At 37.9% G+C, this 26,106-nt stretch overlaps 1 protein-coding gene across 1 annotated transcript; it reads left to right on the top strand.

Annotated features, from left to right (window-relative positions):
- Nucleotides 758-25,796, top strand: FEZ2 (fasciculation and elongation protein zeta 2). The gene is made up of 9 exons (XM_021391728.1): nt 758-1,094; nt 2,407-2,515; nt 5,238-5,354; nt 6,640-6,784; nt 9,175-9,443; nt 12,481-12,561; nt 17,522-17,597; nt 20,417-20,482; nt 24,753-25,796. The coding sequence occupies exons 1-9, from the start codon at nt 865-867 to the stop codon at nt 24,767-24,769; spliced, it is 1,110 nt and encodes a 369-aa protein (XP_021247403.1). The 5' UTR covers nt 758-864; the 3' UTR covers nt 24,770-25,796.

Raw genomic sequence — 26,106 nt, 5'->3', positions numbered from 1 at the left:
TAAATACTGCCAGGGATGGAGACTCCACCACCTCCCCAGGAAGCCCGTTCAAATGCTTGACCACCCTCACCATGAAATTCTTCCTGATATTCAGCCTAACCCCCCCCTCTGGTGCAACTTGAGGCCGTTGCCTTATGACCCATCACTTGCTATGTGAGAAGAGACTGACACCCTCTTCACAGCAAGCTCCTTTTAGGCAGCTGGAGGGAGCAAGGTCTCCCCTCAGCCTTCTTTCTCTGATCAGCCCCAGTTTCACTAGCTTCACTGCTTCTCTGGACACACTCGACCCACAAAATATCCTGTACTGAGGGGCTCAAAACTGAACATGACATACTCTGGAACATTGTGTGGACAACACTCAGACATAGGGTTTGAACTTTGGGTGCTGCAGAGTGGAGCCCGGGGTTGGACTCGACGATCCTTCCAACTCGGGTTATCTGTGACTACTACAGCCTCAGGCCTCTGGCTGTCACTTCGATTCAACAGTGTCGACAGAACTCCTTTAAAGCGCCTCTGCTTTCACCGCATCTAAGCGACGATGCGGGCACCTCAGGGAGCTGCCGTTCCGGGCTAGGCAGCGAGGCGCCGTGCGCGCCTCTAACCGAGCGGAGCTGGAGGATCCCCGCCCGGAGCAGCCTGCGACTGGCTCCGGCTGTCCCAGCAGCGCCCCGCAGCTCCACGGCCCGCAGTTTCCGTCTCGGCGGTGCCGTACTGAAGGCACCGCCCACCGCCGCCGACGGCCCCGCGCTCCGCCCGCCCGTCACGGGCCCTGCCTCCACCACCCAGCCCCGTGGAGCCGCCGGGAGCGCGCAGCGCCCGGAGTCGTGGCCGGGGGCGCGCAGCCCGGCGTCTCCAGCTGCGACGATGGCGGCGGCGGCCTCGCAGCGAGACCCGGGGGACTGGCAGGACTTCTCGGGCTTCCAGCCCTCGGCGGGGAGCGCTCCCGAAGCCGCCCGAAGCGACAAAGGCGGCTGGGATCTGGGGGCGAAGTTGTCCCTCTGCTTCGAGCCCCCCCAGACCCGAGCTGCCGGTTGCGGCGAGAGCCGCGTTCCGCTGCGGCCCCTCACGGAGCAGAGCGCGCTGCAGGACGACGAGTGAGTGCAGGCCCGGGGAGCGGGGCAGCGGGGCAGCGGGGCGGCGGCGTTCCGGCCGGATGGGGAGGCCCGGCCCGGCCCGGCCCGGCCCGACCCGGGGGGCCGGTGGGGGGCGCGGTGCCCCTCTGTGCTGCGCCGCTGGGCCTGCGGGGACGGCCTGCCGCTGCACCCCGCTTTCTACGGGTCCCGCGCACCCGCAGCGTGTTGATCTGGTTTCTGGCCGAACGAACGTTTGGAATTACGCATGGAAAGTATGGGAAGCAGATGGGGAGTGGCATCTCCGAGTTTTGCAGCCCTGGTCGTTGCTTTCTCCCCTCAGTAGCCCAGCGTTTCAGGCCTATGCTGCCTTCCTGCTTTTAACTTCGTTTTAAAAATAGTTCTGTCCTATGGTAAATTTCACTGTCCGATTACTTCATTAGAAACACTGCGGTGTTTCTTTTACTTTGAGGTAACTCAGCTGGATGTCCTATTCCAAGAGAAGGGGCAAAAAAAGCCACTCGGCAGATGCCTGGCTATCTGGTACCAGCAGCGAGGTCATCACAGAGCCGTGAGTCACCGGCATTGCTCAGTGCTGCGGCTCTGCCTGCCCTCTGAGCCTAGCTAGGCAACCGTTCCAGCCATACACCCTCACCGCATTGCTTCCGGGCAGCCCAAGATCTGAACTGCTATACCAGAGTAGGACTGCATCTGCGAGCCCAGTGTATGTACCTGTAGAAATGATTAAGATGAACTGTAAAGGAGAGTGGTGGGCTGAGGTCAGCGAGAGTACTTCTGGATAAAGCAAAATTCGTGTAACTTTGTTATTCTGTGATAAACAAGAAAAAAAAAGCCTTACGAAAGCTAAAGCAAGCTGTAAAAATAGAGGTTTGGCTCAGACGTTGCTCTCAGCCTCTGCTAGTTCTTGACTTTAAATTGCAGGACGCAAGACAGGAACAACTGTAGGAAAAGAATTTCTAGTTGAGCTCAAGTTTCATTAAGGAAAGCTTTGCCCACTCCTCAGGAAGATTTTGACTGTGGTTATATAATTAGCAATAAGGCTGTCTTTTTTTTTTTTTTTTTTTACCTTGCTTTACTTCAGTGCAGTGCATAAATTTTGGATTTAAAATAAGAAATGACTGATGTTTACTAAGAAACATTGTTTCTTGTCTTCAGAGCATAATAAAAGTATTGTCAGTAACTTGCAGATGAATATTTAGGGAGGAAAATTGATAGCCATTGATAGAAGGATATTCTCATTACAGGCATGCTTATTGCTGATCGTTTGCTGTTTGTGTTATGCTGTACATTTTAATTCCTCTTTTCCTTTCTCCAGGATTTGGAATGCTTTGACTGATAATTATGGTAATGTAATGCCAGTTGACTGGAAATCTTCCCACACCAGAGCTTTGCACTTGCCGACTCTGAACCTTTCAGAAAAAGGGGTAAGTTCCAACCTGCAGAAATACCCTTTTGGGATCTCTTACACTCAGCAGGGAAATAAAGCTTTTTGCATTTGTGTAAAGGACTGTTGCTACTAAATTGCTTAAAATACTTTGCTTGATATTAGACATGAGGCTGTTGGATATTAGACATGAGAAAAACAATTGTTGGTGTATGTTTGTTTCTGCTTGGGTTGGAGTGACACAGGGTTAAATGGATGTTTTTTTAGAGGCCTGTGCTACTTAGACCACAGCGTGATAGACAAAGTTGTACAATGAGTAAGATTTTACGTGAAACACTTTCTCCTCTCTGTTTCATTTTGAAGAATATTCTGGGTAAGGGAGGAAAGGAGTATTCTGATTTAGTAAATCTCGTATGGACTTTTTCAAAGTTGATCTGATTCTGCATTCAGTTAGAGACTGAAGTGATTCTTTAGCAGGAAAAGTGACCCAAGAGAAGAGAAGTGCAACTTTGTTCTGTTTTGGTTTTCTTGTTTAACAAATAAATAGTTTCCTAGAGACGGAAGAGCTTCAGTGAGGTTTATGGAAGGGGTTGTCCTCTCAGCTTCTTACAAGTGGATTAAAACACTTGAAGAAAGCTAGGAAGAATTCTCATCCCTTAGGTCTTCTGAGGGAACAAGTTGTTTAAGCATGGTGAAGTTGGATTATGTTGTAAAAATATCTCAGTGTGTAACCTGAGAATAGATTAATGCTTTGATTTCTGCCATCCATTAAGGAATCCGTAGCTACTTTTTACTCAGACAAGAGCAGTGATTGTTCTGGTGAAAAGGATGGCAGAAAAAAAACCAACACTTGACCATCTTCCCCTGCAGAGCCTCTACGTCCTTCTCTGTTTGAGTCTGATGCTTATCTATTGATTTTGACTTACGTATATTCTAGTTTTTATTAATAGCGTGCTCAGACTTTCTAAGTGGTTTTAGAGTAATTAAATCCTTACATTTGAAGTTAAAAACAATTTTAGACCCCTGTGCTGTGCTCATGTTTTGTGACTGAAACAATGGACTGGAGGACTGATTTCTTAATAAGTGACCAGTTACAATATACAAATATTTAATGGAATTTTTGTAAGGATTATGAAGGAACTACCTTAATGTGAAGTCTTGTTGCTGGATTAGAAAGAATCTTAGGTATGCTGGCAGTAGAGGAGAAATTAGTTTATGAATTAAACATAGCTCAAGTTTTTTCAGCTTCCACTCCACCTGGCATGCCTTTGGATGTCTGAAGCCCATCTGTTTGGAGGCATTTGACACAATTTTTTTTTCCTGCTTCTCTGTTTCAGCAGTATTTCTGGATATGTGACAGCACATATGGACCAGCTAGTAGCTTGTTTTAACTTTCTTACAATGAATGCTAATGGCTAAGGAACACTTGGTTGATGTGTTTGAAACTAGGAATATGCCTTTGGATTTGTGCTTGAGGTATTTCTCTTCCTCTTCTAAGTGGAAAAAGTGTAAGTTGAATGGGGTTGATTCATCAAATCTTTGTTGTTTTGACATCACAGATCTCTGAATATTTTTATGTAGCTCTGATGACAACAGGAGAAGCTGGGAGGAAGTGTTGTGCAGCGCTACAAGGAACAGGGTTGCATAATTGCTTTTATGACTGAAAGTAATCTAACAATAATAGAATATTGTTGCCTGAATTGATCTGTTTGGCAGGTGCAAAAGCCTGTACTGCCAGTGCAATGAGTGGGAGTGTGAGGACAGAAATGGGCACACAGTGAGGCTGGGTGCAATGCCATGTGGTCCTTTTGGTGTCAGCTGCGCTTTGGGCTGTTTTAAGAGGTTTATTGGCCTAACCATCAGAATATATTCTGAGAGACTCTCAAAATGCTGTTTCTGGCGATGTCAGGAAGGGAGAGCTGACCTCCTTCTGGATGTGCTGTTATCCTTGCTTACCATCTCATAGATGTTGACTGTTTCAGGACTGCAGACGTGAAAGAATGTCATAACTGAGATGTGTCTGTGTGGCGGGTGGGCAGATGTTCCAAGTGGAGGCCTGTCACTGCGGGGTTAGTCCAGATTCTGGAAAAAAGAGGGCACCTGCCTTCCTTCTGATGTCTGAAGAAATAGAAATTGTGTGTTCTCAGATGATTTTAGCTTTTCTAGGTTGTTTTGGCTGGAATGTGATAGCAGACAAAATGCAGAAAATGAAGTGACTTTGTAAATAAGCTATAATGTGTCAGTGTATGAGAGTGAAATATATGTGACTGATGAAGGAAGGGACTTAAGGAGGCATGTTCTATTTTTGAAACAACTTTTTATGTTGCTTTTGTTACGTGAAAAAGTAAAACTCTAAAAGCACATAAAATAAAAGATGTGTAATATTATTTGTTACACATAGGTTTCCACTCCACCTTGAATAACACCTGTCTTCTTTTAAGACCATTGCCTGTTTTAAATATCTGCATTGGACTGACAGCTTTCCCTGCGGATATCTGCGTGGCATTGTGTATGTGGTCTTCAAATGCTGAGTTCTTCCACTTTCAAGAGTGACGCCTCTCTTAACTTTCTACATTTACAGCTTTTATTTCAGCGGTTAAGGTGCTTCAGTTTCTGGGTGCTTGACAGCAGAAAGCAGTGATGCCAGTATTTTGAGCAAGGAAGATGTTTCATTTGTGAAACTCGATATTAGTTCCCTTTTTTTTTTTTTAAATTTCTGTGTGTGTATTTTTATGTGTGTGTTTAATTTTCATGCTTTCTAGGTAAATGATAACTTAAACCTTGACCTGTCAGATGATGAAGAGCTGAGAGAACAGTTGGATATGCATTCCATCATTGTTTCCTGCATCAATGATGAACCACTGTTCACAGCAGAACAGGTAAATTTTTCAGCACAGTGGTGATGTGGTAGTATTTTCACCTGTAATTTTGCGTTCTTCCTTGCTCTTTACAGGAACTAGCTTTCTTGGTTGTTGGTTGGTTTTTTTTTTTTTGAGTCATAGTAATGTGTGAGATATTATTCATATCGTTCAGATTTGAAAAGGGATTCCAGTGCTTCAGGTGAGGTTGATAGTCAGGGTCTTTGGAATCTTTATACTCTTTTTGTCATGAATTAGTCAGAAATACTACTAAATTAAGTATATGGGCTAAGAAGCCAAAACATTTTCAATATATTAATATTACTGTAATGTTTGTGGTTTCCCAGCTTGACAACATGGGCATTCATATCTGCATATGGCTTTGTGGTTAACGAGAATTCTACGAAGTTTTTGCCTGATATGAGAACAAACTAACAGTTCTGCTACTAAGCTTTCAAATTACTTGGTATCTAAAGGCTTCTTTCCAGGTCCATGGATGTATGCTCTATTCAGAATTGCAGTTTTGAGTAAAGTTAACATCTGTCCCACTTTAGTAAGCAAATGCAAGACTATATTCAATACAGTATAATAGCAAAAAAAAAAAAAAAAAAAGTTGTGTTTTAGGTGGCTCTGAGGAAATGGCAGTACTATTTTTTCTGATAATCATATCATGGCAATCTTCCGTTCTGATCCCAGTGCTGGATTAACAGGAAGGTTTTGCCTTGTTAGATGAGATACGGAGAAAAACATTCCGACTTGAAAGAGCTGAGAACACAGAATTCCATTTGTGGTAGATGACTTTGGGTGGTGTTTTTAAATGTCATCTTTGTTCCGTGTGTGCTGAATTTTCTCTAAAAGTGGCGTCCATAAAAGTACACAAGAGTTTTGCTTAGAGAAGTGTAGTGAAATTTGAGAGTATAAAGAAAACCTCATTGATTTTGTTGCAGTTTTGTTTTCCTTTGACTGAATCCTCCAGAAAGATATTCCAGCGTACACTTCAGTTCACTTCTCTTAAGCAGAGCTTTGTGTGCCTTCATGTGGAAATAGCTGCGTGGTTTCAACGCACTGCTTGTATCGAGATCACCAGCTTTCCTTTAAAATACGCATTATTCTCAAAGAGTGAGGATGGGGAGGAAATGTCCATGTGATTTCATTCATTCTCCTGAATCCACTCAGTATTGGTTGACCCAGCAATGTCTATATCACTTGAAAGTAAAAAAAAATTAAGCTCTAAATAGATTTCCTTCAAATTGCAGCTATTTCTCTTCTTGCAGTGAGAGTTTTCTAAGGATTGTCTTTTTTGAAGGTGATTGAAGAAATAGAAGAAATGATGCAGGAATCACCTGATCCTGAGGATGATGAAACCCCTACTCAATCCGATCGTCTCTCCATACTTTCCCAGGAAATTCAAACACTCAAGAGATCCAGTACAAACAACAGCTACGAGGAGAGTAAGTGGTATTTATTTGGTATTTTGTTCTTAAAAAATAGTTACTGAAAATGATTTAGTCTTATTGAAAGAGCCTTTTTGAAAATAGTTTAATAGGTAAGCTTGTCACATACTTCATTTATAATGACTCCTCTTATGAAATATCTGCATCCAAAAATATTTCGAAAATATTGGATTTCTCCCAAAAGGAGAGAGTAGATTTAGAACATAAATAGAAGACGTTTTGTCAGCTTTCCTAACTTAGAATGAAAATGAAACTGTATAGAATTTATATGTTGGGGCTTGGTTCACTGTCATCTGTTAGATAATGGGACGCCTATTATTTTTATTTATTAAATTATATGTTCTGAAGTGAGATGCTTTCTTAAGCCATTATGCTGCTCCTGTTTAAGGAGATTAGCTGAAGCTCTTGAAAGCTATGCAGTAGAAAAAGAAATGGTGTTTCTTTAGTACTGTTTCAGTCATTGCAACTAATCCTGATACGCGGTAAGACAGAAGTAAGGAAACCATCGCTTTTTTTCCAGTCTGAGGACCACAACCCTTTTTCTCCTCTCCCCTTCCATTCCACTTCAAAAAACCTTAAGAGGGGAAATACTTCCTCTTCTACTGCTCAATTGAAATTAATCACATTTTTCTTTATAAAAGGAAAAATGACATGTATAGTTTAAGCAAAACATTTTGATTTGTTTGTAAACATAAATCTGTTATTAATCCATTTCATGATGGAAATTTGATTAATTTGCTAGTTTGTCAAACCTATACTTGAAAGTGATAGGAGCATAATGAGTATCTGCTAGCACATCTTTCTCCTTCGCTCCCTCTTAAAAGTTGGGTGCTTTCTTTCTCATAGTCTGGCTCAGCAGTATAAATTCTGCAGATGATTCAGAAAACCAGCTGACCTTTTGAGACATGCCTTACAGCTTCTGCTACATTTCAGATTTATGGAGGAGCTTCCATTTTCATGGTTGGACTTGTAGCTGTCTTAACACATAAATTTCAAGAATGTGAAAATATAGCATATCCTGCTCAGCGGGGCTTCCTGCTCTTCTGACAGTTCCATATGTCCTTAGGTTTGGAGCTAATCAAGCTTGCTTTGTATTTCATACCATATTTATTTTGCTTTGCCTCAGGAAAAGGAAAATAAATATCATCTTCTCTGTTGCTTCTTTATGGATTGAAAATCAGCCTTGACCAAATAATTCCTTGAGTTACTTTCGCCAGATAATTTAACTTTGCTTCATCAGTTCCTCAGAATCGGCTTCCACATCTTTCAGATTGCTTGAAACTTAGAGCCTTTGCCATTCTGTACTGTACTCTTACTGTACTGTTACAGTTTTCTAGCAGGATTTAAGACTTAAGCTACTTTGAAAAAACTGAGGCTCATTGCCCTAACAGGTTTAATTGCATCACCTTTGGTAAGTGAGAGGGAACTTTCTCCAATCAATCAATTTTCCCTGCTCTAATTTAAGAGAGAAATCATGTTTCACCTACTACCTTTTGATGCTTCTGAGAGCTGTACTTTGTTGTAGTTTGCAAAGTTATCTGTATTTTTCAGCCCTTGCCCATGAGCACTTTCCTGTCTTAACAGTTTACTAGACTAATCGAATATAACCAAATAATTACTAACACGTATGCAGTGCCTTTAAATGGATTGTACTCTTCATTGTAACTAGAACTGTCTGTTTTTCAAAAGCCAGCGAAAGTGATGTTCTTTGACATAGCATCTGGGACTTAACTAGTTTCTTAAGCGTGCCAGACGTTATTGTGAGTTCTGAAATGGAAAGCGGTCCTCAGAAAGCTTTCTCACGTTGAGCTGAAGTGAGCCTCAGGAGATCCTTCATGGTCATCATTCATTGCCTGTAGCAGTAGTAATTTTAACATGTAATTCTGTAGGGTTTGTTTTGTTTCAGAACTGTCATTTTTAAAGGCTTGTGATGTAGGTTTAACCAATTTGGACTTGTGCTTTCTCAAAACTATCAGTACTGATTTTTGTTTGAAATGAGCCCATCAGCTAGTTTTAATTCTAGGCCTTTGTTTCAGGAAATACTTTTGATTTTGAAGAGTGAATACAGAGGGAAAGTAATAGTTAACAAAGGTGTCAGTATTCCAGGTTTAGTGGTTACTTCAGCTTCCATTACTACAGCGTGCCCCTCGTATTGGTAGATTATCTCAGATTTCTCAGAACGAAGTAAAAAGTTTAAAAATCACTTCCTGCTAATCTACTTTCCTCTGTGATGAGCTTATTCTTTTATGAACACTGGTTTGTTCTGTGTAGTTTTAGAATGTATTTTGTTGTTTTGAAAAAAATCAGAGTATTGTTTTCATGCCATCTTGTGCGTATTCTCATGCTTAGAATCTTGACAGATTGCTTTTTCTATTAACTATTTATAGGAGTAAAAAGATTGTCTGTTGCTGAGTTAAATGAACTGCTAGAAGAAATTGAGACTGCCATTAAGGATTATTCTGAGGAGCTGGTACAGCAGTTGGCACTACGAGATGAGTTGGAGTTTGAGAAGGAAGTGAAAAACAGCTTCATTTCTGTCCTCATCGAAGTACAAAATAAACAGAGAGAGCACAAAGAAACAGCAAAGAAGAAAAAGAAGCTGAAAAATGGTAGTCCTCAGAATGGGAAGCAAGAAAGAAGTCATATGCCTGGAACAGTAAGAATATATTTATAACTGTTTTTAAATTTAAAATATTTTTTTGTTTTTCCCTGTGGAAAAGTAATAGTCCTTGATTAGACCAAGATAACTGGTACATCTTTCATGCCTTTACTCACAAACAGGGCTCTTAAATGCTTCCAATTTATTTTTTATTTTTATCTTTTTTTTTTTCCATAAGTTGATATAACACTTTGCTCTTCTTATACTCAAAAAGAAATGTAGATGTTTGCACATTTGCCTGGAATCAGAATACCTTTCTTGCCAATAATGCTGTCTTTTGATGTAGTGCTGTGTGTTCTATTATCAGATTAGGCCAGCTCATCCATCTGTTTCGTTTGGTTTATAGTGTGAATTTCAGTATGTTTACCACAATTAGTCTTGTAGGAAATTCAGTGTTATAGATGGAGCCGTTCAGATATTTATTAATCACGTTGACCGGGGGCTAGAAAAAAGTAAATCTTACCCCGAGTCTCTGAAACCTGTGGCGAAGTTGTTACCTCCAGTAATAGACTGAGGTGAGGCCAATATTTAATGCAGATGTACAGGGAGGAAATAACTTGGTTATTCTTTGCAGAACATAGCAACAGGAGGAAAAATGTGTTTCAAACTGACTTTGAAAAATAGGAGGTAGACAGTGAGAGAAATTAGGTCATTATCTTGTCAATGTAGTTTTGTCTTATCTGCCCAGTGTGATTTGAATGAGACATTATTGTTAGAATTCTTAAGCCTCTCTTACAGGATGCAGCAAATGTGCTTAATATATTGTGGGTTTGGCTAAGCCCCAACAAGAATGCTTCAATTTTGCTTCAGAAGTTTATTTTTCAAACATAAGTGAATAAACATTTGTCATGAAACGTTAATTCTTCAAAATGTATCTTATAAACTTATGAGAATAGGAAAATTGTGATATGGTCCAAATGTAGTACTTGTTCATCTTGTCCAATAGGTGGGTCCTGACAGAAAGCAGTTCTGATTTCCTGGCTGGTGTTGGACCAGTAGATCTACTTTTGTCACTTGTTTTTCCCTTTCCGCAAGTGGAAAAAAAAAAAAAAACGAAAAAGCTGTGGACAAAGTTGCTAAGCCTTGTGTTAAGATCTAGGCAACGTTTACTAAATTAAAGCGGTTAATTGATACACTTGCATCTTTACATGGAACTGTGCTAATCTTTACCACTTTTACTAAGAGCATTTTATGTAAATTTGAAAATCTTTACCAACCCAAATGAAAAACCATCCTTTGTGTTTTCAGCTAAGTTTTAATGGAACTTAAAGAAAGTAGAAGTCTGGAAAACAATATAGAATTTTTATCCCTTTGTAAGAGCAAATTGAAGAGTTCAGATGTACTCCTTTCTGGCTCTCAGTCACGGACAAAGAAGAAGTGGTATTCTAACTAGGAAAAAAAAACTGATTACTTGATTTTGAAACTTGACTCAGGTGATTCATTACCCACTCTGATTATTTTCAAGTTTAGAGGGAGGCTTGAATGATGCTTTCAAAAACAAACATATTTGGTTCTGTTATAAAACATCCTCAGGTTTGGTTGCTTCAAGATGTACATATCAGATTGCTTCCTTAGGTGAATTGAACAAATTATCTCCCAGATAGTCTGTAGGCTTAGTACATGTGGTTCCTTTGAAAACAACTTCTGCTATCGATACAGGTTTGGGAACCTTCAGTCAGAAACAAAGGTGCAAGTTTCCTCCTTTGACTTTTTTTTTTTTCAAGGAAGTGCGAAGATTGTGTCTATAAGTAGTATATTCACATTACTTTGTGAAGAGTGAGCTTTTGTTAATCAAATTAATTACCTATTAACTAAAACTATGTTGAAGTCTCATTTAAATACAAAGCTTGGAAATAGGATTACATTTTCATATTCTGAGAAAATCAGTTCTTCTATAGATACATCATATGAATTTTAACAAATACAGGTTGTAATCCTTTGTCCTTGATACAGATTTTGGGTAAGTCATTTTTTCATACTTCAAACACTGATTTCACAAGCACATAGTGGAGAGTAATTAAAAATGCTCAGGTCGTGAAGATACCAGTAACTTTAAGCAGAATATCCTAGAAGACTTGAGATGGCTTTGGTAACATCTGTGTCTTTACTTACTGACCCTTTTGCGCTTTGGAAAGCAAATGAATTCAGTATTCCAGCACATTTTTTCTCCTCTCCCCGCAAATACATACATTTAGATAAACGTGCTCAGGTGTGCACATCATACTGCTTGTCCTCTGTCAGCAGCTTGGCAGTTTCTTCTTTGTATGTTCTTGCCAATTGCTGAATTTTATATTTAATCCTCAGTGTCAAAATTGTTCCCGTTTTTTTTTTTTAATCATCTTTTCCTGCGAGCAAAAAGGACTACAATGTGCATGAGAAGAACTGTGATTGGACTGTATATTAATTTTTCCTCACTTGGGTTCCATGTAATGGAGCTTGAAATTAATATGAATGCTTTATTAACCAATTGTGCGTATTTTATCTGACAAAAAAAAATGGGGAATGCAGGTGATAGTTAATTGTTGCTCCAGGAGTGGAAAAGGAAACATAAAATGTTTTGAAGAGGTTGGAATTAAAATGACTGCCTCTGAAAAATATTTCTGATAGATGCTTAACATCTGTAAAACTGGTATCAGCTGTGTCTCTATTGTCTCTAGAAATATGTTGCTCAAACACAAGCTTTAAAGAAGACTTGTACTGTGAACTAAAATTTAAAAAATGTTTTGTACGTTTAGAAACGAGACAGCAAACCTTAAAATACAAGTCTCAAAAAGTACAAATTTTGGATCTGAAGTGTGAAAGATTTTGTTTAATTAAATTTTTATGTTGATAATGCTCAGCTGATACCGTAAGGCTTGCTTTTTATTAATAAAAACTTAATGAATGAAAGAAGTAGAAATGTGCTGAAATACATCTTAGAGCTTGTCTGTCATTTGTCTTACTGTTATAGGTGTGATAAATGCTGATCAATGCTAGTCTTCTGAACTTTTCTCTGTCCATTTTTTTTTCTCTGCCATGTTTTCACTGCCTTTAGCGCTTCAGCATGGAAGGGATCTCAAATGTCATACAGAATGGCTTCCGCCACACGTTTGGAAACTCGGGTGGAGAGAAACAGGTGCTGGGCTATCCTCTCTCTTTTCCTCATTCTTTGTCTGAACCTTTGGTAGGAGCTGAGAACTTGAAAATTACCATTAGTTGAATATATGTGCCAGGACAGAAAAAATAGGACAAAAATGTTGGCATCTGTAGTCTTTTTCTGCCTCGGGACTTCGATCAGCCTACAGTCTCTCCTTCTTTCCTCAATGCAATGAGACAGTCAGGACTTGATACCCTGATGCACTGGAATAATAGGTCTTATTTTTTACCCCAGACTAAAAGTCTGATTTGACATAAAGCGTGCTTTAGATATGTTATATGTCCGTGCAAATTGTATGTCCACTAGAAGAACATATACCAGATTTGACATTCCATTTTAGCCTTCAGCATTACAGGACTTGGGGAATGTCTGCAGTGGAAATTTTTTTTTCCTTTCTTCCAGTGTTCAGAGCTGATTTATCTTAAAAACTGAGTAGCATCTGCAAAATGGGTGAACTGTATTGTATGTCCTTTTGCCATTGAAAACTGCATGATGGTAAAAGCAGTGGAATGTGTACAGTACAGACCACTGAGGTAACACGAAAGAGAGAGGCAGGTTTGTGTCTTTTAATTGACTGTTTAATTGTTGAGAAGTGCAACGCAGCCCAGCTTCAGTGGACGTCCCTGGAGGTGTTACATACACTGAAGAAACAAGATTTTTATTTTTGATTCCAAAATAATACTTCACTGTTTCAGAACTGTAGTACTATCACGAGGTTATGAATCATGGGTTTACCCTCTTTGTCAAGCAAGGTATGTGTCTACGTGTTAACAAAGGCATAGATTCAGCAATTTGTCACTTGCTTTGGGGATCTTGAGTACATGGCTAGACCTAACCCAACAGAATTTGTATTGCCTTATGTTATTGCAATTCTGGTCAGTTACACTTACAGCTGTACTGGTTTTGTTTTTTTTTTTTTGTTGCTGTCTTTACCACTCAATACTAATTACTGCTGTTTTTAGCTATTTTAAATATACAAACAGGCAGCTCAGACTTATTTTCTGTGTGTGTGTTTATTAAAAAAACACCTTTTCTTCTTGATTCTAATCATAAGTAGCTTAGTCATTTACTTCCAATATCACTAATTGGATAACTTCCAATGATTTTTTTTCCAGTTAATTTAATAATGCTGTTTTTTCATGACGATTGTAATTTTCGCCTGGTTTATCTTATACTGTATCCTTGTTATCTGGAATATATTTTGTTTTCCTTTTTTGTATCCTTAAGCCAATCATGAAAATAACGTGCTTAAAATGAGAAAGAGGGGAGAAAGGAAAGTGTGATACTACCTCTTTCCTAATGTAGTCCTGGAAGACCATTTTCTGTGGCATTTGTTTAAAGTCTTTTAACTGAAAGGATTTTTTTTCTGTAAATGCCTCCTAGATAATGTTGTAAAACTTTTCTTACAGTGTCAGTGCTTGAAACTCCTATCATGTTCCTTGCTTGCTTTGTTTGTTCTTCCTTTGTCATTTTACCAAACTCTGGCCCTGATGTGTTTTTCTTGCTGCAGCGAGTTAGAAAACAGGATAAGTATCATCATATACCTAGTGATTGTTGAGCTTAATCTAATTTTGCTTAGTGCTACTCTCAGAACATTTGTTTGAGTCTTTTTTCAGGGTGTGTTGCCTTTATAAGCTTTAAGTTCAGGTATTTTTTGGTGCCTGAGAAGAGCTATGTAACTCCCTGGGCTTGTACTAAAAAAAAAAAAAAAAAGCAAGAGCAATTTGTTGAATGCCTTACAAGGGAGAAGTTCATACCCATTCAATCACAGCATAAAGTTTCTGACATGTTTGTTCAGTTCTTTCTAAGCTCCCGTCAGTCATTAATTTCAATGGTATTTGCCACCTTGACTATTTTCAGGATAGTGCTACTCTGAAAACTAGACAGGTACCTTCCTTTTGAAAACTGTAGTCCTTTTTTTTTGTCTTTGAGACATGAGTAAACACAAATCAGAATTTTTCAGTGTGTTCACTGATGGTAAAATTTAAAGAGAAGTTTCCAGTGGGAACCGCCAGTTCCCATCTGATAGTGCAGCTGGGAAAATACAACACCAACAACTGTGTGAAAAACATCAAAATGCTGTCAGTTCTTTCTGTGATCATATCTCCAGAAGGAATTGCAAGATATTTTCATTTCACTTATTATACATATCAAACACTTTGTGTGACTACAAATTACAGTGGGGATTGCTGCTTATCATATTGTCAAGAATGTACAGGTCACAGTAGATTTAATGTCAGTAAGCTATACTCGAATCATTTTTGTAATGTGTTCTTCACAGGGTAATTCAGGGAATGAGTTTTAATAGGGCTTATTATAGAGACTCACTGTTAACAGCAAAGCAGTGATGAGAAAAATGAGGTGATTTTTTGGAAAGTAAGAAAACAATTATATGGTCATTGTTTTTGTCTGTTTCATTGTAAAGGGAAATTGGTAGATGTTACGGGGCAAGGAAAACAGGGAACGTGTATTTGGTCATTAAAATGTATCTCAGTAATTTATTGTGTAGGTCAGTAAAGGGTAGAATGCCACTTGAATACTCTGAGGGCCTGAGATCTGATTTCTGAGTTAACAGATCTACTTTCGTCTCTGACATACGTAGATTTAACAGCCTTGTATCTAGCAGTTGATTTTCTTGGTTTTAGGAATAATGCAAATCTCTGTCACATCTGCTGGGAAAGAAATTGAAAATTGACTCATGGATGGTTTCCTTGGAAGCATCGCATGCTTTCCTCTGCTGTGTTAAGTGGGTGTGAGGAAAATGCTGAAATAATAGGGAAGGAGTAAAGCACCCTGTCTTTGCATGAAGTTTTCGTGACGTGTCAGTACATCCCATACAATGTTCCTTTAAATTATACAGAAGTGAGTCTGTCTGGCTTTTGAGCATAAAGACATAAGGTGCATCATCCCACCCTAATCACGGCAATGCTTATAGCTAGCTTCGTTAGCATCATCTCTCCTTCTGCAAAGTAAACTTCTTCACCGGAGTCTGAGTTATAATTGACTCCTGCTAAAGTGTTGCCGCTGCTACAGAAAGAGACACTATGTAGAATGTACAAGGGCTGCTCTGAAAGTGATGCCTCCTATGTTATTATGTTGGCCTGTGATGTCAGAGGTGGATGTTGGTGTCATGGCAGTAGAGGCTGAGCCTTCCCACCCATATTCTGTTATATGTTGTTGCTGTGTGACAGATGGCAGCGGAAGGGCAGTCAGACAGAATGGCGTCTGATATGGAAATGTATATGAAGCAAAGGGGTCAAATTGAATTCCTCTGTGTGGATAAAATAGCACCCCCTGACGTTCATCGATGCTTGCTGAACGTTTATGGAGACCAAACAGTGGATGTGAGCACAGTGAGGTGGTGGGCGGTGCATTTCAGCAGTGGTGACAGCAATGCGAAATACAAGCCGTGGTCTGGATAGCCATGCAGATGTTTACAAGCATGGCATGCAGGCTGTTGTTGACTTTATTGAGAAATAGTGTTTTGTAGCTGGGAATCTGACTCTATCAAATAGTGTTATTGTGCTCTTTGTTTCTGTTGTAGTTTCCATGGAAATAAATAGGAGACGTTATTTTTGAAGCGACCTATTTTGTCACTGTTATGTGAAGAGCTACATCTCTGAAGCTGAATGAGAGATGGAATGTTTTTTTATCTAGTGTCCTATATGTAATTAACACAAAAGATACTTCTATTAAATTCTCAAAAATGGAATTCAGGGAGAGCTCGGGAAGCTTTTTCATTAGGAAAAATCCCAGTGATTTTTAATTCATGTAATACCTCGTAGAGCAGCAGGGTTGCTTCAAGAGCTTGAAAGCTCCAGATACTAAAATCCTGAAAGATTCAAGATTTTTAATTTAAAAGCTGATGAGAATGTAAGATTTCAATGAAGAGTAAATAAAGCAAAAGTGGAGTTGGTTTGAAATGATCTACCAGCGTACTTCACTAGTAAAAATGTGAGTTGAAATCAAAGTGCAAGTGATGAGCTCGTGTTTGATTAGGTTTGCTGTTCCTTTTGGTTGGAAGCATATAGGGTCAGAAGGTGAAAGCAGTCTGTTTTCATTTTCACCCGACTGTAGGGCAGTCTAATTTTCTTTGTACAGAGAACGATATAGATCACCTTCAGAGATGGGAATGAGCAATGTTCTTTGATCTACCAAAATCTTTGGAATGTTTCATACACTTGGAAGGAGTTGAGCAGTGACTGGGAAAATCCCATGGCTGTTCTGAGATGGTTCTAACACAACATATGTTAGCACACTTGTACAAACCAGAACATCTTATTTCACGCATTCCTCACAGCCTGCATCAGATGTGCTCTGCAATCCTTTAGAGGCTGAGTGATATCAATTTCCCAATAATTTGAAGAAAACATAAATAAGAACTGTTTATCTGGAAATATATTTTTTATTATGAAATGGTTACTTTCTGATTTTTGATACAAGTGTCACTTACATTACATATTTATATGTTTTAGGAGCCCATTTGAAGATTGTTTATCTGCATTTTATTGTTTGAGACCAGATAGTGAGATGGTTGTTCTAACTTCTGCTTCACTGTAAGAAGTACTTAAAATATATGAAGGACTTGTTCCTGACATCTGGAAAGAGGAGAGATTTTAGATTTTACTACTGCCATGCTTAGGCTCTGAGAAAGAATAGCAGACTGTCTACAACTTCCATTTGTTTCTTCTTGTTTGTTAGTGTTTCGCTGCATGAGTTTTAAAGTAATGTTTACATAATTTGGGAAAAAAAAATAGTTCAGCTTATGTAATAGCTTTGAGGTACGAGAAGTAGAATCTTAATCATTTGTGAAATACAATTTTTGAAAAGCTTTTATTTGTAGCTAGCAATTTTAATAGCTACAGTGTTCACAAAAACAATCCAGGGAACATTCACTGTATTAAAGTATTGCTAAGTAACTCTGTTTTTTATTTGACAGTATTTAACAACCGTCATTCCTTATGAGAAGAAAAATGGACCCCCATCTGTTGAAGATCTTCAAACGTTAACCAAAAGTGAGCATAAAGGATTTCCTCCAACTCCTCCTGTCCTCCTTGAATGGAAGTGGTTGCTCAAACCAATGAATCATACATACATGGTTGTCTATTTCTGTTGCGCTCTATAATTTATGTAGATGTGCATTATTTTAGTAATGTGTTTTGACCTCATCTTCTGAGGTTTTCTGAGTCTTTGCAGAATATTCATTTTCTAGCTTCTGTCTGAAATTCGGAAGTCTAAAAACTTGCATGTATCAGGAAACAAAGGCTTTTATGCTGTTTCCACAAGTGGAGACTTACGGCAATACTGTATGTTATGGAATAATCAATAATGTATCTCTGTCCCTCTGCTACCTTTTAGTACCTGAAATACCTCCTTTTGTTCAAATTTGCTGCGCCATACTAATGTTTCTTTAATGACTTACAGAAATTGGAATGAATGCAGGAACACATAAAATTAATTGTCTCATAGTACTTGATCGCCATTAAAATAGCCTACCTCTCTCTGCTAGTGGTTTTGGGGGTTTTTTTGGTTAATAAATTTTAGTAATTATGGAGTGTAATCTAAACCTGAGTTTTGACAATGTTCTAAATTCTCTTTCCTGTCTTCTTAGGCCAAATCTTCAAAATTATTTTTAACTTCTAAGTTCTCTATGTTATACTCCAATTTGCATGATAATTAAGGTTGTATCTTATAAAATACTAATTATTAAGGTGATTAAATACAGCAGAGAATCTCAGGGAATCAATGGCATCTCCTTTATTTGAGATTTATAGGAACAGTTTGACAATAGGTGGTAAAATGCCTTGATACTTTTGATAGAAACGTGGAATGGTTTAGGTTGGAAGGGGCTTCAAAGATCATCTAGTCCAGTCACCCTTCCGTGGGCTGGGACACGTTTCGATTCATCAGGTTGACCAAAGATTGATCAGATTACAGTGCAGTGCTTGGAATCTAACAATGTCTTAAGGTATTTTCCAGCTGCACATCTGTTATTCCACAGATGGCTGAAGGATAGCGAGAGGCTGATTGGTTGTTTCCTGGAAAGAGAAAATAAATATCAGAGAAATTCCGAAGTAAATGAAATGTGTGAATGGAAGTTAGATTCCTTATGTCTTTCTGCAATAAGCATTATATGTTGCATTTTATACTTAGTCCTTCAGAAAAATTTTACCCTCTTGCCATATTTAAATTTTGCTTTAAGATATTAACAAAAATTTGATATTAGAGAGGTAAAAGCCTCCTGAAAATGGCTTCTATTGTTTTAATAGTTTACTAACAAAATATCTTGGGAAAAAAAAAAGCACACTAAAGAGTATTAACAGTATGGCCTTCTGTAGGCTGGCTGGAACTTGACCCTGTGACTCAGCTGCAGATTCCTGACTCGCTCTTTGCGCTGCTGTTAACACAGACCTTAACGAAAGGTGGAGGGTTTTTTTGAGTGGAGTTTCTTTTTCCCCCAAAGCTTTGTATTATTCTATAGCTATGAATGCTCATGTCTTACTTCAACATAAAAGTTGAAATAAGACACCTATTATATTTGAAGTTCAGTGTCACATAAGAAATTTGGAACTTATGAAATAATACTATTTAAAGTAGTTCTGTACATGTTGTTGTTTCAGTTGTACCAAGAGCACTTCATAAAGAATTGTCATTGTTTTTGATTATGGTATAACAGTCAAGCTTGTGTGTGTCAGGTTGCTTAATTTTGTACCATTTTTAATTTTTAAAAATTGTGTACTATAAACAAGCTGGGAAAATTCCTGACATTCCGCTGCACACATGCTTATATACTTATCTCTCAAAACTTGAGATGTTGTACAAAAAATTTGAATCTTCTCCCTAATAATTAGAATGATTAATATGACACTTTGAATATAAGAAGTCACAGAATAGATGATCATTCTTATCTAATCATTTACAGCAGCGCATCTCTAGAAGAGTAATGATATTGCATGATTCCAGGTGAAGATGAAAAAAACGTGTAGGGCAGCATGCTTTTCTTACCTAAGATTTCCAACTCTCCAGCACCTGTTAGTATATTTCAGTTTTGGATGTGGTGACTTTATTTTGGCTAGGCTTTTCATGGTGAAGATGTGCCCAGAGAAGGGCAACAAAGCTGTGAAGGGATGGAGCACAGGTCTTATGAGGAGCGACTGAGGGAACTGGTATTGTTCAGGCTGGAGAAGACAAGGCTCAGGGGAGACCTTATCACTCTGTACAACTACCTGAAAAGGGGTTGTGGCGAAGTAGGGGTGGGCCTCTTCTCCCAGGTAACTATGAGGACGAGAGGCCTTGGCCTTAGATTGCACCAGGGGATGTTCAGGTTGGATATTAGGAAAGATTTCTTCTCAGGAAGAGTGGTTAGGCACTCTTAGCACGGGCTGCCCAGGGAGGTAGAGGGGTCACCGACCCTAGAGTTGTTCAAGAACCGTGTGGATATGACACTGAGGGACATGGTCAGTGGTCGTGGTGGAGCTGGGCTGGTGGTTGGACAAGATGATCTTAGCAGTCTTTTCCAATGTTAATGATTCTATGATTTTTTTGCTGTCGTGATTGATGACGTCTTACTGTAAATAATTAGCATGTAATACGGGTCTCTTGCATCTGCCTACTGTGAAGTATGGTGAGAATTGTACAAGTGAAGGGTGAAGATACTGTGTGTCTCTTCTTGTGTTTCTTCTTGTACTCCAGTTAAGGTTTTTCTTGCTAGTTATATGTAATATCCCTGTGAATAGTAGAAATAGCTTTGCTGTTTTTTTTTCATGAGTGTTGTCTTTAATTTACGACTAAATGTCTGAATTGCTTGTTTGTTTGTTTTGTTTCCACACTTCAGTCCTTCATGCCATGAAAGAGGATAGCGAGAAAGTGCCAGGCTTGTTAACAGACTATATTTTAAAGGGTGAGTATGTTTCCTAGCAAATATAGTTTTTTAAAATTTTATATTAATATGCTGAACATAAAAGATGTATTTGAAAAGAGTAGTTGTGCAGCCTCCATGAGGTATGTTAGCCTTCTATCGCAGAAGGTTTTCATTCTGTTAGGCGCTTGTGAGCATATAGTTTGTAATACAACACGTTTATTTTGTTTGTGATAATGCAACATAGGAAAGTATGCAGTTCGTATTCATGTAGCTGAATGACATCAGTGAGAGCAGAGCAGCCTGGCTTACAAAGTTAAATGGGTGTAGTTCACTTGTGTGTTACTAGGTTTTCAGAATTGGAACTCAAACTACTTAGTATTTGCAAAATGAAGTGCTTATGACTTTGTTTAAAAATGTGTTATCTTCTAATCTGTATTACTTACTTGTTTTACATTTATTTATTGCACCTTCTTCATCTTTTACTTGAAGTCCATGTACTAATCATTTATTTTCCAGGCTTGTGCGTTGATTTTTATTAGCAGAATGTCAGACTTGGAAAATCACTGCTAGCTTTAACTTTAAGGAGTTGTTCCAGGTAGTTTCCAGGTTGTTAAATTACTTCTAAACACTTTGACTTTGTTTTTGCCCGCATCTTAAAAACACTTGTGTTATTGCTTAAGTCTTGGTGTATACATCATCCTCACTTCTTTGGTGTTTAAATATTCATCAGACTCCCAAGATCAGAAGAAGCTAAAGGAGTGATGGATGCCATTTTATTTGTCACTCAAGTGTAGAGTATATTCAGCTGTTCAGCTTCAAGTTTGTATGCTACCAGGTTTTTTTCTGTTGGTATCAAGTTTTCCAAGTCTTGCTTTTTTTTTTTTTTCCTCAAATACAGTTATTTGACTTCTTCTATGTTTTTGTTTTTTGGTTTTGTTGTTGGGCTTTTTTTTTTAAGATTTTTGTATTTCTTACACAGATTCTAACCGCTTATCTCATAGAGATCTGAAAATACTTCCAGGTTACAGCTGTAGATGAACATTAGCATGCTGTTGCTTCAGAAAAACTGATAAGAGAAGCGCACAGCATTCTAGAAGCTTCAACTGACCTCTGTTAAGAGGCTCATTTCTGATTTTCATGCAGCGTTGCAGAACTACCACGTACAATAAGAATGTCAAGCTCCTTTTAGTTGATTCCTTTGATTGCTCCATTGTTTACTTACCCTTTCTGAAAATCTTTCTTAGGTTAGACAGATGTATTTGCTTATGAACTGAGAGCCACTTGAGCTTAAAATCGAGGGGTTTTTAATGACGATGGCACTGAACATTAGTTTTATGAAGCAAAATTTTTGATCCAAGAGGATGAACTGCTGTCAGTAATTAAAGCTGTTTGCTTTTCATCATAATACATCTGGTAGAAGCTGATTGGATAGTGTTCTTTACAATGTCGCCCCTTATTTTTAGACATAACTATTGAGAAAAGTTTTTACATTACTTGGATGCTGAGGAGGAGCTGACTGCTGAGGGAAACAGGAATCTTCTGAGGAGGACTTATAAAAACAGATTAGCTGAACATATGACACGATGATCTCAGAATCTTTGAGGTTCCCTCCTACCTCTTCCTCTGCACGCTCGTGACTTCAAAGTCACCAGGGATGTTCTACCAGCTAGTTGCACCAATTACAAAAACATCATGCTCACATTAAATGTGTTGGATCAAACAGTTCTTCATATACTTTCAGGGAAGCACTGTGCCTCTTATTGTGAAAGACAAATTGTGGGAGTTTGAAGGATAATCTCTCTCTCATCTCACTCATACTGAAAGGAGGAGATGATTTCCCCTCAGATATCATGATTTCTGAACTAAGAAATTATGAACAGAGGCTTTCTCACTCTTCTGTGGATCTGTTTGCATGATATACAAGCTAATCAGCGTGGAATTTTACTCTGTCACTGTAGCCCTGCGTTTCACATTGCTATGTTTAGATTGTCCTAAACATTTATAGCTCCTCTGCCAGCATTACATTGTAATGTAGATATTGTCAGCTACCACTGAAGATTTGCATTGATTGTTTAGAATCAAGAGCTGAAGAAAAAATGTCAGCGGAAAGTGATTCTAATGATTTCCATAGTATTATTGTTATACTTTAATGGAATAAAAAGTGTCATGAGCCTGGAAGTTTAATGGAACTGTAAGACTGAGCAATAAGTGTTCATTTTATAAGAAGTCCTGCTGCTTCTGTTCTGACAGAAACAAAAAGAAAGTGAAACAAGTTTGTATCTTCTCTGAACTTCATAGTGTTTGGTAGAAATGTCACTATTTTGAATATCTTGAACTAAATGCCAGAATTAATTGTAAAGTTTGTGAAAGACTAAATTTGGATCATGTAGGAAGACACCTCCAACCCCACCATATGTATCATCTAGTACTTGATACATTCATTTAATGATGATTGAGTAACTTTCTTTTGGCAAGGCAATTTAGTCGAGAGCTGGAGCATGGGGCTGGAACTTGAAGGAGAGTTATGCAATTAGATCTCCTACTGACCTGTGATATCCTGGATCATTCCTATGATTTTTTTCGTAACTTGTAAAATGTAAAAGTGTCAGCTAACGCATCTGAAACACTGTCAGGAGAAATGTCAGAACATTGCTCTGCAGATGCAGTATGATAAAGAAATGAAAAAGGCAAATGCAAATCAGAGCTCTCAGAGGTATTTGTACAGGCGTTATCCTTTTTATTCAGGAAAGAAGAAAACTCCATATGTGTTTCTGAACAGGATTACTAGTTTTCAAATGATATTTTTTGGTTTTGTTTTTACTTTTTTTATGAAACATTCTCATTTCCTAATTTCCGCTACCTCAAAAGTGTTTCAGAAAGTAATATACATCATCACTTTATTTCGTCCTCATGTTCTTGATTCCCTCTTCTGCATGATGACAAGAACAAACAGTATGGGGGTGACCTGCTGGGGAGGAGTTCACAGCAAATTTAAAGTCATAGCTGAGGAAGGTGTGGTGGGAAGTAGAATTAGCTAGTTTTACAGCTATGGAGGTGAGGAGAAATAATTAAGGAAGTCTGCAGGCAGCCAAGATTTCTTAATTCAGATATTTAAGAAGCAAATCAATACATTTTGTATATATAGAATCAAAATTTTTATGAATAGGTACAAAATTCGGAGATTTAATTTCAGTCAGTTGAATAATTATTGAATAGAATATATTACTGGTACAGTACACAAATTGAATAAATCATTCACTGCAAGATTGTTTTTCCCTCAATGCCAATGTAAATGTGAAGTGTAAATGGTTGTGACATTTTTAATGCATAATTGCTAGATCTGTGTATGCATGTATGTATGTACTTCTAGATGGAACATATTACTTTGAAATCAGATGTATCCTGACAGTAAGCTGTTTTAAAATATATGTATTACTAAGCTCTGTGCTCTCATCCAATTGTTCTTAAACAGTAATTGTGACATAAAAATATAGTTCTAAAAAGTTATATACTATATATTATCACTGAGTAAAGTAGATGAAATATACATAGTGTTATTTTCTCTTGGGCTTTTTTCTGAATGTAGATGTCATAAAAATAGAATTAATTTTCATCTTGCAGCTTGTTTTCCTACCAGTTATCTGATCTTTCAGGCATCTGGTAAAGGCTAAACAAACAACGAAACATTTTTTATTAATGAAACAAGATCTTAACCCTTATTCTACTAATAAAATATGCATTTAACATAACAGGAATATTCATGTTCTTGTCTTTGAAATTTTTGTTTGATTGTTACAGCTGACTTCTCTATTTGCTTTTGTGTTGTGCTAGCATTGGTTTGAAAGCTGGATTGCTCCGAGGTTTGTCTTGTATGTGAAACAGGAATGAGAAACATGTGAAGGACATGTCTTGTCTTCTCACTGTCTGTGATTCAAGTACATGCACCAGATTTAGAAAGTAGAATTAGAATTCCAAATTTTCAGTGCATATTTTAATACATAATTGCATGTGTCACCTTTTATTTAGCATTCTGTTCTCTAATATAGCACCACAAAAAGCACTGTTTAAGACATGACCTTTTGTTAACTCATTTCTGGATAATGTTAGTTAAAGATAGTGGGTTGTGTCATTTAATCTTCTTTTGAGGAGAAGATGGTATCTTAATTGCGAGTTTCAAATGATTGCTAGATCTTGCTGTGTTATTGATAGGGTAGAATTCAAGATTTAATTATTTCTAGCGTAAACAATACGTTTTTATACAGACTAACTTCATGGATGTTTATTCAGATATATTTGTGGTCTCTTTCAGTTTTGTGTCCTACATGAAGAGGGCTGCCTTTCAGAATTAACCGGTTCCTTCCTATGATGAGAAGCTTTCCATGGAAATAACTCACAGTATTTTCTTTCATTTGGTACTATACCTAAACCAGTATCCATTTACCTCCTCTGTGTGTGTGTGGATTTTCTGATCCTACATTAAGTCTTCTGGGCATGACAACTCATCCATTTTAACCTAAATAGTGCAATGAACTGGAGCAGGGAACAAACACTGTACAGTTTTACTCACATTGTTCTGGCTTTTTAAAGTCTCTTTTTACATTGTATAGCATGTAAATCCTCCTGCACATTTTGTTGTGGGAAGGAAAAGTAAAATTTGAATAGTGTAAATAACAACATAAGCCTAGTTGTAAGGAATCCGTATTTAAAATATCCTTAGTTCCTATAGCAAAAATGCAAAAGGAATCATCAGTGTACAGACCCAACAAAAAGATTCAGATGAGTTCTTCAGGAAGCACTCTGGGACAGTGCTGGTGGACGTTTGCTTTCAACGGTTCTTTTAAACATTAACTTAGATTGAGCCATACAACAGTATGGCTCACAGAGTGAACAAATTCTTATTCTTTAACGGTTTGGCATAAGTAATTGGTGTGTTACTTATCTTTGTTACCTAACATAAACATCAGAGCAGTGTAATTTTTCATATTGCTGTCTTTATTTTAATTGTTAATGTTCACGTGGCTCAGATATTCTCCCATATTGCTGCTATAATTTTACTGGTTTTAATACGTGTTTGATCTTAATGAATATGCTTAAATGTATAAACATTTTGAAAGGCTATGTCTTTTTAAAAATACATGTACAGTTTGGAAAAAGTTGCACCTGGGTTCCACGTTAGTATTATATTGAGACTTTGGTCATTGTGTATCTCTAAACTTTACTATAAATCTTTCTTGTATGCTCTGTCTCCTCTGTGATGATGTATTTGCATTCAAACAGATGAGAATGTATTTTGCAAATCCTGTAAAAGAAACATACCCTGTAAATCTCCATATTAAATATTTGCCACAAATCATTTTGCCAGTCTTAAAAATTACATTAGAAAATAAGGAATACTAGTAGAATTAGAGGAGCTTTTTTTAGGCTGAATTTCTATTAATTCTGTACCAGATTTTAGTACCATATATGTGAAAACAAGGTTCTACAGTGAGAAATGTCTTTGCTCTGAACGGTGGTTTCCATTTAAAATTGTGAAACTTCTTCATTTAAATTGATTCATTTTGATCAGCTAAAAGAAAAAAGTTTGAAAACAGTTCTCATAATGCTTTGCCTTTTTTTCTAAATACCTTAGCATTTTTTCTTTTGTGCCTCTTTGTTGCTGAACT

This window comes from Numida meleagris, chromosome 3 (assembly GCF_002078875.1).
Source record: "Numida meleagris isolate 19003 breed g44 Domestic line chromosome 3, NumMel1.0, whole genome shotgun sequence".
Lineage (NCBI taxonomy): Eukaryota > Metazoa > Chordata > Aves > Galliformes > Numididae > Numida > Numida meleagris.
This window is presented reverse-complemented; position numbering and strand designations above follow the sequence as displayed.

What these genes read in the sequence shown, in the direction of transcription:
- FEZ2 (XM_021391728.1), top strand. Translation starts at nt 865, where the DNA reads ATGGCGGCGGCGGCCTCGCAGCGAGACCCGGGGGACTGGCAGGACTTC. An exon ending in CACTGTTCACAGCAGAACAG is followed by an intron (nt 5,355 to 6,639) that starts GTAAATTTTTCA and finishes TCTTTTTTGAAG; the next exon opens with GTGATTGAAGAAATAGAAGA. An exon ending in ACTCGGGTGGAGAGAAACAG is followed by an intron (nt 12,562 to 17,521) that starts GTGCTGGGCTAT and finishes TTTATTTGACAG; the next exon opens with TATTTAACAACCGTCATTCC.